We start from the raw sequence: 12,108 nt of genomic DNA on the forward strand, positions 1-12,108 counted from the left end.
TCAGGCGTATTCTTGAAGGGGGTCTACCGGCGATCGGTGCAGTTCGAAAATGCGACTATAGATACGGTGTCAGGACGCTCAAACGATATCGTTTTGCTCTCTCGTGGGCTGTTTGAATATTTCGGGAGGACGGAAAAGTGTTTCTTTGCTGCGAATTCAGACAAAAGATTCAGAGGATTGGCAACCATGATTTTAAGCACGAAGAAGGCTGGAGTGTCGCTACTGTGATGCGCGGTCTTTATTAGTGGCTCTACCTAACACGAAAGAGCATATTTACTACTGCCCGCAGCACACTCCCATAGGCGGTTTAATAGGTCAGGATATACAGGCCGGAGGGGGAGGGGGGGGGGGGGGGGGGGTCTGCAATGAGATGTAAAGACATGGACAACTTTAATGTCTAGGGCCTGGCAACTGATCGATTAACCTTCCGATTAATCTATGTATGCTTTAACTGCGATAAATGTTTTTTTTTTTTTTTACCGTTTTATTGGTGTACGGTTTTGAGTTAGAAATTTTAAAGAGAAAGTAATAATGCCTGCTTTACGTCTTGGGGGCAAATTTATACATATTTGTGGGCTGCACTCTCTTATTCCAGAGTAAAGCACCTTAGCATTTTTTACGATTGTCGTTCAGAGTGAATGTAGGGTTCAAATTAGAATGTAAATGTATTTCCTTTTAAAAATTGTTTGCCTTTGCCTTTGTCTCTTTTTTTTTTTTTGTCGCCATAGCTTTAAGATTAATTCGAGGTGCCTTCATTGGCACCTCATATACACCTCACAAACATGTATATTTCACCATTGATGACACACCACAAATAGACAAAACGAAGTGCAGTTTTGACACATTCCTAGATATTAAATTTGAAGGTAAACAAACCGATAAATCGGGTGAAATCATTTTTAATCGACGCCCATCCCTATTTATGTCACGAGCGGTTGCGACGCATAGACGAATATATTTGCAATATCACCAAGAAGGAGACATTTCTCTCTAAATTAATCCGCTGCATGCCCTCTGTCTATAAAAAAGTAGTCCTTATAAACTTAAAAAAAGGGGGGGCCTGCCCCCCCCCCCCCCCCCCTCCCCCAACTCTTTGCTCTTTCCCCCTTGTTATATCCGTCCCTGCACACTGCTCGATGCTGAGATTAATTTAGCAAAAAGTGTACCGCAAAATCCAGTGTACACAAGGAAAGATAATTGGGAAAAAAAAAGAAGTGACAAATGCGCTGCTATGGCGTATATCAATCAGGTGGAAGGCACGTGACCAATCCGTAGCGCACGAACGCACGGTAACAAATTACGTCTCAACGACGAGAACGCTACCGTCGATTGGGCACGTACGGCGAGCCCAGAAACGAAATTGGCGCATGCAGGGCAAAGAAAGCTCATCAAGGGCCGCGCCTCGCCACTGATTACGAATAGACCCGATTTCTCCGCTCCCTCTTCCACCCAAGAGTGGACCACGTCGAACGCTCTAGGAAGGAGCCCTCAACACAGATTCGGAGCAGCGAGCTCCTCACGTGACCTCGCATGTGGCTGCAGCGAGGCGCAGAACGGAAAGTCACGTGGTGCACTTTCGATATCGAATTGGTGGGGGTGGCTCGTACCTTTTGCGTTGTGCTTCAGTTTAGTGTCAGAACCGGAGTATAAGGCGTGCGACTGATCTGCGAAACCAAGTCAAGGTTCAGGCGGCGGCGCGTGGGAATCGAAATGAACCCATTTCTTTATTAACTGGAATAAGAAGCACAGAAAAAAGAAACATTAGCTACAACTTTATTGATGCCGGCTACCCCTTTGCCTTCGAAAATAGGCTTTTTTTTTCATTCGCCTCAGAATACGCGGCTCTAACAGCAAGCACGGCTTGAAACACACTCAAAGATTCTTCAGTGTTAAATTGCACTGTATAAGTGCATTCGAATACAACAAAACACTGTGATCTCACGAAGGAAAAAAAATAGTACTTCGCATGCGCGAGTTCTTCTCCCACCTAGCGGCGGAGGCTCGCGTGTGCTTTAAGGGAACATGTGGGCCAAGAATGTGGGCATAATTGGATTCGCAAAACATGCCGAATGGCGGCGCGTCGTCCCAAACAGTCGGCGCGTCGCCGAAAGCACCGACAGACCAATAGGGAAGTAACGCACACGGCTTCGCGTCGCTGGATTAATAGGAAAGCTCGCAGAACAATCACATGGTGGCCGTATCGAGTACCTTGGAATTGCTGAAGGTAGAGCAACTAAAAAAAGCTAGGTTTCAGAGTAGTGCGAGTTCAAACCTTGTTGCTTAAAATCATTGTTGTCGATTACTTTAGACTTTATCCCAAAATCGGACGACACGTTTTTTTCCCGTACTCTGTAGGATGCTTAAAGCACTCCGCGACAGAGTTAAGTTTCTTGATACCCCATCTACATCTCAAGAAATCGTATTTCCCGAACTGCAACAATCGCCAATAGACCCCTACGAAAGTCTGCTCCAACGCCTGTCCGCCATTGCTTGATCCAATGGATACGAGTGTGACGTCAGCGCTCGGCGAGGGCTCGGATCCAATCAAGCGCTTCGTGTCCGAGCAATGGCGACTGCCGATGTTGCTTGACGAGCTTTTCAAAAGGGTCTATACTAAGCAAAAAAAAAAGGTGGTACGCACAAGGCAACCGGGAATCGGGTGCCGATACCCTAAAGCTGCTGTCACACATGCTCTTACATAATATCATAGACACGGAGGTCGTTGCAGACATGACGACTGAACTATCCGCAGGCACGCTTCGAGCATCTTCGAAGGATATTTGCGACATATATTTGTATGCTTCGTACATGTCGGCAGATTATTTATGTGTAACCAGTGTGACAGTACTGTCACGCAAAAAAAGGAACACGCATGATACAATATCTGCAGACGGTTGCTGTGCGTGTGTGTGTGGTGTATCTGAAGTGTGACGGGAGCTTTGAGGCAGAAGACTGACCTGGTGGCATGGTGCTGCGCGGCGTCAGCTCCTGCCAGGTCGGACGGGAGACCCTGGACGGGTACTGGTTCACGTCGGGGTCGGACGTAGGGACACCCTCCGTCCTCAGGTCCGGCCGAAAGGACGTCGTAGGTGAGGTCGACTGGGACGGTGGTGGAGACGACGTGGAGGTCGTCGTTGTGGACGTCGAGCCAGGATGTTTTGACGTTGTTGGCATGGACGCCTCAGGTTCGGGCCTGTGAGGACGTAAAGGAATATGACAAAGATGAGCAATGTGAAAAAGGGCTGATGATAATGCAATTAATGCAAAGGTGCGAGCGAGCTGGACAAAACAAGTAGCTGTGTCTAGAGACTTGCGTTTGTCATTTGTCCCCTTGGTTTCCCTTTCTCCAGGGATTAGTTTTGTCAAGAAAAAGATCATACATAACGTGAAAGATAAGACGAAGCTTACGCGAAAGCAGCTACACGTTTTAGCAGGAAACATCACCATCATAATTTACTGAATTTTGAGGGCTTTTCTGGAGGAGACCGACGGCACCGCATTATCTTTAAATTCAAATATTCAAGAAGCTAAAAGAACAAAAGAAAACACCCGCATCTGATAAGATGGAGTGCTGACATATCGATCACGCACTGCTATGCTCAAGGTAAAAGACCCAGCCGACATAGGGCATATTCCTGTTGTGAATGTCATTCTGAAAGTATACTTTGCCCCAGTATGTAAGCTTCTCTTTTTCTTATATATGCTAACTTCAACATTAAAATGAGCCTGCCTTCAATACACTATGAAAAGGCAGAGCGAAGAAGATGAGCCCTCAGTTCGGTCGGGCGAAAGGAAGTGTAAGTGTAGCAGTTAACACTGACGAAGACTGTACAATCGTTGTCCAGCGTACCTCTGTCCACCTGCTGCACCAGGGGCAGGCGTGGCCCAATCCCGAGATCCTCCGAGTTGCGTTGGAGACGACGTTGAGTTTGCGACTGCAGGACCGTGCAGTGGCGCCCTCTGATGATCCTTCCCGCCGCCAGATGGCGTGGGAGCCGTCGTAGCTATAACAAAAAACAAAACAAACAAAGAAACGTACGTTTTAGTTTTGGCTGATTCAAACAATTTAGCCAGACAGCTGAGCGGAGATGCCCACGGTTGTAAATAAAATTCAGACGTCTAAAATTTTGGTTCCTCAATGATCATAACATACGTGAACATACAATGGTCTGACGCATTGGCTTTTAAAAGGGCCGAAAACAGAAACAATCAACAAACGGTAGCCGCCAGCTTAAGAAAAGCAGAGGCGGGCAAGTAGCAAGCAACTTAATATCGGTGTGTAGCCGATAAAGTTGTGGCATTAGCTGCAAAGGACGCCTAAGGGCAAGTCATGAAGCAGGAAGCAAGAAGATAATACGGAGCGCAAGTTCGTCTGCTTCTTGCGTAGGGGTTGCAGTGACGTCAGAACGCCGCGCTCCGATTGACTGACTGGAAGGATAGAGGGAGGACCTCAATGTTAGCTGCTTTGAGGTCTACCCACTATCCATCCATCAGAGACTATCAGAGCTCGGCGTTTTAACGTCAGTGCAACCCCTGCGCATGAAGCAGATGAACTTGCGCCCCGCATAGGGAAAGGGAGAGAGAGAGAGCAGAAAACGGAAAAAGCAACATGTGACGAAGAGGGAAGAGAACATATCAGTCAGTCTAAGAGATAAGCAAAGATTATCATGCAAATGAGGATTTAAGAAGCAGGGGATCGCCAGAGACAGTTACGAGTTAAATTTGTTTTCTCAAGTTTCAGGAAACAATTAGGTGAATCGCTGTTCAGGGAATGCGCAGCTGCGTATAACCGGCAACACCATGGGTTTTCTTTAGCAACATCCTACAATCTCTATAACCTTACGATGGACCACGGCGGACGCTACAAACCATTTCAGCCAATCCAGAGTAGAGAACATGTCACGTGACTGCGAACCAAGCGCGTCGCTGCGACCCTCACGGAAGTCATGTGACACTCACAGAGCCTTGGGTTTGCTTCGATGGCTCCTAGCATCCGCTGCGGTTCAGCCTAAGGTGAAACTGATCGTAGGGCACTGCGAATTTCCGAAGCGTCTGGAAATTCGCGGTGGACCCCGTTGCGACATCCCGAGCGGAAAAACGTCCTCGTCTCGAAGCCTCTTCCATCACGTCGCGAGAGAACGAAGAGCAAAATATTCGCACGACACCCGAGAAAAGCTCCTCGGCGTTCGAACGACTTCCGAAAACGCCGGAGACACCTTTACAAAATCGCCGTCATCCCAGGAAGCTCTTTACACATTCACGGCGCCAAACCCTCGTCGTTGTGCCGCCGGTGCGTCTTGGCGTACGATAAGCGCAACACACACACACACACACACACGCACACAAACACACACAAACAAATAAACAAGCCAAGCAACAACATTCGCAACATTCGCAAGTCGCAGCACCTTCCTTTCCCGTGCCACTCCATCTCCTTTTGTAGGGTTGCTACGGTTCACTCGCTTTCTTTTTTTTTCGTGTTTTTGTCTCGATTTTAAGCTAACACTTTCCCCGAACGCGGAAAGTTCAAAAGCAGAAGGAGACTAGATGCGACTCCCAGCAGTCATCTCCCGAGGCCCGGAGAGCGATCAATAATAGAAGGCGACACCACCGCCACCTCCGCGCATACGTAAGATGACTAAAGCACACGCATCGTCTTCTATACACACACCAGGCTAGCGGTCCATCGTCGCATATATGCATGGACTGGGGAGAGGTGTCAGACGCGTGGGAGGGGGAGAAGATCGCTCCGCAAGATGGCTTTCTTGAATGCGGCACGACACATACACCCACACACAAAAACGCCCCGGCCCGTCCTCCGCGGATATACTCGTAGAAGAAAAGCTATCTGTGATGGAAGAGCTATTGCCTCAGCTCCGGAGGCTATCAGACGGCGGCCGCCGCCGAGGAACGCTGACATAAGGAAAAGGTATCCCCGAAAAGCGAAGCGTGTGCCTGTGTGTGTGTGTGTGTGCGTGTGTGCTTGTATGCTGAAGACGAAGATGTTGGCTGCATGCATGAGCTTTGCTGGCAGGCATTCCGGTTTTGCTCTTAGCGAAATGGGTTTCTCTCTTGCAGGTTCCTGCAGGGTTTCTTTCTCGTCGTGCGTGCGATACAACGGTCGAGGTGCGTGCATATGCGCCACGCGAGAACGCGTTTGTGCTCGTGATGGTAATTTTACAGTTCGGTTGAAACGTGGACATGAGCGGGATATTTTGGTGCGGAGGAAAGAGATGTGTGTAGAGGGGAATTTCGAGTAGATGGGCTGGGGTAGCTGGATTTTCCTGCGTTCATCTATAAGAGAAATCGGCGGATATGTCCTTCCGTGTGTATTCTATTTGTATTTTTCTCCCAAAGATCGGTATATTTTGGTGAGCTATTTCGGACGGACGCTAAGAACGCTGATTGCCGTTTAAGAAATCAACTATAAAAACTAAAGCCGCAGTCAAAAGACACGATGCTCGATTTAGATATGATGACAAAAGTACCTGCAGACATGTCTAAACCATGTTCAAACCATGCTACATTCAATCATTTCTATTCTTAGAACATTCATGCAGACAGTTTTTGTATGACCAACACCACAAGACCGCCATTTAACGAAGAAACACGCTTAAGATAGTGGAGAGTTTTAGGGAATTTTTCTTGCACATCCGATACGGTGCGATGGGATCTCCGGTACGGACTGCGCATGCGCTACCGCAGAAGACTCGCACACGCGCAGTTCGTACCGGAGGACGTACCGTACCATATCGGATGTGCAAAAACGGTTCCCTAAAACTCCCTAGTGTCTTTAGATTGCCTAAAACTCCCTAGTGTCCTTAGATTGCCTAAAACTCCCTAGTGTCCTTAGATTGCCTAAAACTCCCTAGTGTCTTCAGATGTACGATGGAGTGTGACGGCGGCTTAATTGAGTTCATGTCTAGGATGGGAGCGTTTGGATAAAAACAGTCCTAGCTGGAGCGAACATTTTCAGAAATCGGAGTTTTCCGGTATTGGATGTTTTCGATTCGATGTTTTTTCGGTTTCAGCCGATTTTGTATTTTTGTCACCGAAAGATGTTTCTCGGTGTTTTTCGGTTAAAACCGGAAAATTTACGGCCTAGGTACGAGCCAATGTACCTAAGGCTATTTTACTTATATTTTTATAAAGGAGGCCGAATACTTTTTTAAAAGGGTATAAACATCGAATAATCAGGTGAGTCTGATTCTAGAACATGACTTTATTATTCTTCCTAATCCTCCATCCGTATAAAACGCGGGACAAGTAAATACTGCAATCAAGACCTCAACCGCAACGTCTGAAAAATATGATTTTCTTGTTATGTAATTTTACGGTATAGACTTTAGGTTGCGCCATTATCAATGAGAGAGGGAACGGAGTGTCATACAGATGAAACGCTTTTGCAATGCTACGACAGAGTACGATAAGGCACAGCAAATGACTTTAGGTGACAGCTAAATAAGGGCTGACCTTTCCCCTCAAGTGCAGAGCCCCTCTGCTAAAGCGCTACAAACGCTTTAGCAGAGGGGCTCTGTATGTTTTTAACGGTGCATGTTCCGTTTACAGACGCAAACATACGCCTAACGTAAGCAACTCCGAAATCCAGAGAATTGTCAGCCACTCTATTATCGTTCGTTTATGTTAAATCACGTGACGTGGCATCTCCTGTTGTTGTTTATGTTGAAGGTGGGGACAATAGGCTATATTAGGATGTTCAAATACGAAAATAATTGTGGCAGACGTTTGAAACGAGCATTTCGAAATGGGTAGTAAATCTCGAGCAAACCGACGTTTAAAAAGGGCACTCCATAGGATTCAAAGTTTCAAGACTTATGGAAAATTTCCTTGGTGGATTCGATGCGATCCAAAAACGCTCCATGCTCTCGCGTTTAGAGCGATAAAGGATAGAGGGCGCATGCACGCGCAAGAAAATCCGGAGACAAAAGCGCTCTAATGTCACTCCAAATCCACCAGGAAAATCCCCCATAAGCTCTACCAAGAACGGGATGACAAACAGCGAAATTTCCATGCGAAATAATGGTCTGCAATTTAAATTTCTTGCTCAAATAAGCATCCTCAGATTGCTATTCGACACACTACCTGTACAAGCACGAACTGTTGTTGCTTGTCTGATGTGCGGGCAAACTTTTGTTTTCGCCAGTCAATCCTTAAACAATCGATATATTTTTCTTTTTCTTCTTCTTTCTTTCCCGACGCAGCGTGACATTCGCGTACGCCATCCAATCAGGAGAAATCTTCCTTCCGGCGCGACCGCAGATCCGTCGTAATGCCCTTTCGATCCCCAAGTCCTACCCCAATAATATGTTGGTCCCCAAAAGCCAACAAACAGCTTTCGGCCACGAAGGCCCGCCGTCTGTCCGCCGTGTTCGAAGAATCGAAGCCGGAAAATCGAACCCAGAAAGAAGCATTCGAAGCACCACATATCGGATCAAGTCGGCACAACAACAACAACAACAGCAACAAAAAAAAATGACTAAAACATTAGAAAGCAACAGGCATGCAATCAAAAAGGACTAAGGGCTAACGACAAGTACGCCAAAGGGCAAAAAAATCATTCGTCGCGTATGTCACGCAACGGCAAACATAAATAGAGGGACCGTAGGACAGAAACGTTCGGGGACAAAAATAGAAACAACAAAAAAAAAAGAAGAGAAAAAAGAGAGAGGAGGAGAGAGGGATAAAAAGAAGGAGAGGAGGCCCCTTGCACCCATTTGGTCTCAGATAAGGAAGATCACTCATTTATTCCGCTCCAATGGCACCAGCCGCGCACGGAATGTCAACCGGCGTTCGAAAAGCTTTGAAGAGGACGCCCAATCAACATTTAGCTCTCTCTACCAAAGATAGGAACTGGATGGCGCTGAAAGGGAAACGGGTGGAACAAGGTTTGTGGCAAGAGGGACACTGGAAAGGAGAAATGACCAAATACTCATTTGTTTTCCGTTTCGAAATGCTGGAGGGGGAGAGGTGCACACAACCCGATAGCACGGACGATCCTGGAATGCCAACTCTCCATACCGCAGAAAATGGCGGTTGGCGCGGACGAACGGCTGGGGTTGGGAGACGGGGGACAAGTCGAATCGGTTGCGGGAAGCTATAGTGAGGGGCGAAGGAGAGGAAGGGAAGGCCGAGTATGCGAGGCTTCGATTAATCTCATCGGTCATTTCACAGCGAGGGGGACGCGGGGGACTGCTGTGACTGTAATGTCGCTCGCTGGAGAGCTGGGATAGGGGAGGGGGTGAATCTGTCTCGTGGGTCGAAGACGAGTCTGCTTTCAGCTGTCGCGCACGGACGAAGGGACCGGCTCCAGAGATTGGAGAGAAGAGACCATACTCCACCTTACGATGGAGCGTTGCGGGGTCTACGGTGCTTTGCGGGAAAGTGAAAACATCAGGATTTGTGAAGCCGAGGTCACATTGCTGACACATCATAGAAAGGACAATCTGCAGCCACTGTCCAAAGCATGTTTCTTGTACGGCGGCCCCGTCACCTTGGTCATGCAAAAACTGGCCGCAGACATTTTCAAAACGTACATATGTATAAAAAAGAAAAAAAAACATGCCTGAGGGGTGGGTGCTATTTGGACGATATATGAGCAGGGTGTGGCTAAGGCTTTAGAGTGTACCACGTGACTCCGCCAGCAGAGTCCCGCGCATCGTCGCGTCCTACCCGAAGGGGGCACACGTGACGCTCACTCGGCATTGGATTGGCTGGGGACGGCTCGCGGCGTTCGCCGCGGTCCGTCGTGAGGTGGAACGGAGGGCTGGCACGGGCGATGACATTTCCCGTCGGAGTGGAGTCCGGAGGGTCCGGCTTAACCGCGTCTGATATGCTCGAGTGTTATGGCGGGGGAAGAAACGTGGAAGTCGCCAGTCGAGCTTGCAGAGGGCGTTGTCTGCTCGGGTTATCGGTAGCCAGCCTAGATTGAAGAGAGGTTCTTCCACCCCAAACTGGTGCAGGGCGTTTGCAATTTAATAGGGGACGCTTCCTGCGGAAATTGGTCGCTGGTGCGTTGGGTGGAAAGGCCACGAAGCTGCGTGCTCTGATTCGGGGTCTTTCCTGTCATGCTGCGCCATCGCACGGTTGGTACCAGACATGAGAGCGAACCTTCGGCAGGCGGGGCCGTTCTGAGGTGGCGAGGAGGAAAGCAGCCGGAAAGGTGGGTACGTTCGCAGACGATGAACCTTTCCATCGCCTTTTCGCAGTTCACACGCGGCCCATTAATCACGTGACCTCGATAGAGCATTTGGAAACACTCTGAAATCTGGGCACTCTTGTTAACGTGGAGGAGGGGTGACGTATACATTTGGAAAACTTACTAAGAAATATTCCTGCCCGGTTCTTCGTTTCCGAAAGTTTTGCGAAAATGTCAGGGAAGTTTCCGCCTGTCACCTCAAAATCCAGCCAGATTGTTATAAGGGAAGTTTACTGCTGTTTAGTCCGTCAAGCCACACAACTAAATTTTCCGACTTCCTGATAGTTCCAGATAGACATTTTTGCAATTTTAGCGAGCTTCCAGGGGAGTGAACTCAACGCAATCAAACTGAACGCGTCATAATGACATCAAACTTCATTCCGAATGTATATGCCCACTGTTCCGCTTGAGGCAGTGCTCCAAGTTCAAATAGAACTTAGTAATTGCAACTCGAACTTATTGAAGCTGCAACTTGTTTTCTCATTCGCCCCCAAATGGCACTGAGTTTGAGGGTGCTTTTATTGCACGGATAGAAGATTTTAGCAGCACTACTATTAAAAAACTTATACTGTTTTGTATACTAGGAGGAGGATAACTGTCGTTAATACAAAGACTGGCAGATGGCGTAAGCGGCCGCCCGATTTGAAGGGTTCAGTCGCGCGTATCCATTTATGCGTGAGCTTACCGAGGACGCAGTGGTACTGCATTTCCAGGTACTTGAGCGTGCCTGGACAGGGATCTCCAAATAAGGTGCTGGAGACGTGCGTACCACAACTGGACTTGTGTGCGCACCTGCAAAATGTGAAAAGTTTGCTATCAGGGGAATGCGATCACTACATGAACTCTTCTCCTTTACGAATAACGAATGTGTTACGAGAATTAACAAAAATAATAACGTTTTCTCCACATTTTGTTTCCCCTTTCATGAAGCACTTTGTTTACATTTTCGTTGCGGGTACGTTTCGTCGTTCTTTTTCGTTTTACCGGGAGTCTCACCGATGCGTATTTTTCTTCTTACATTTTAATTTCCCCTAAAGTTAGTTGTATGCGGGTAAAAAGAATAAGCGTGATCATATCAGAAAACGACATCATTTGCTGTTATTTTGTAAGTATTCGAGCAGGCTATGCGTTGTTCCTTATTTTTCACACCAGGTGTCGGTATGCCAATTTTATTTTCGCAAGTTTTATTCAAATGCAAATTTTAACTGCACAGCAAGAAAAACAAAATAAGAGTTCGAAGACAAAAAAAGAGAGCTGATAGGATAAGTGTTTGAGGCAGCTGTTTAGAACAGACATTAGAGTCAAGAAACACTGAGCGCGGCAAGTACCAATCATATTATTATCATTCCGCAGGCGATGAGGTTAGCAGTATTAGCCGATAAAGGCGTCAAAGAACAAATCGAGAAGCGAAAAACTTGAACGCGGCCACGACTGAAGTTTCTTAAAGCTGTCGGTGGCCATCGAAACCAAAGTCGAAAAGTTCGCCTAAAAAATTTCAGAAGCTTTCTAAGCTGTAGGTGGCGCAAGCTGCAGCCCAATACAAATGGATCAGACACTACCATCCATGCATCCATCACTCTTAACTTTCCCAGACGCTTCGCCACAAAACAAAGTCGAGGTCTTGGCGTACCTGTCCTGCATGATGAGGAACGACTTGTAGGACATGCAGTTGACGCTCCAGTCCAGGCGGCCATAGTCGTTGCAGATGCCGATGCTCAGGCGGCCGTAGTTTGCCCGCACCAGGTGGATCTGGTAGTTGTCCGGGCAGGAGATGCTCAGTTCCCGGCCCTCGCACGTGTATTCCGTCGTGTACCGGATCCGTTCTGCGAGAAGCGGAAGCCACTCCGTTAGGGGCCGACATCGTCAGCGCCGAGGACTAGGGATGCCGCGAA

The 12,108-nt window shown here is 47.7% G+C and overlaps 1 protein-coding gene across 6 annotated transcripts in view; it reads right to left on the reverse strand.

Moving 5' to 3' along the window:
• LOC8032277 (latrophilin Cirl) overlaps nucleotides 1–12,108 on the reverse strand; it is a 395,876-nt gene that overhangs the window by 47,557 nt on the left and 336,211 nt on the right. For all 6 annotated transcript variants that reach the window (XM_042289522.1, XM_042289525.1, XM_042289521.1 and 3 more), the window contains 4 exons: nucleotides 11,847–12,039; nucleotides 10,902–11,008; nucleotides 3,851–4,004; nucleotides 2,958–3,193 (listed from right to left, as the gene is read on the reverse strand). In XM_042289522.1, coding sequence (XP_042145456.1) covers nucleotides 2,958–3,193; nucleotides 3,851–4,004; nucleotides 10,902–11,008; nucleotides 11,847–12,039 — 690 coding nt within the window. The remainder of the gene's footprint in view (nucleotides 1–2,957; nucleotides 3,194–3,850; nucleotides 4,005–10,901; nucleotides 11,009–11,846; nucleotides 12,040–12,108) is intronic.

The sequence above is a fragment of the Ixodes scapularis genome, unplaced genomic scaffold (genome assembly GCF_016920785.2).
Source record: "Ixodes scapularis isolate PalLabHiFi unplaced genomic scaffold, ASM1692078v2 PGA_scaffold12__126_contigs__length_90152505, whole genome shotgun sequence".
NCBI lineage: Eukaryota > Metazoa > Arthropoda > Arachnida > Ixodida > Ixodidae > Ixodes > Ixodes scapularis.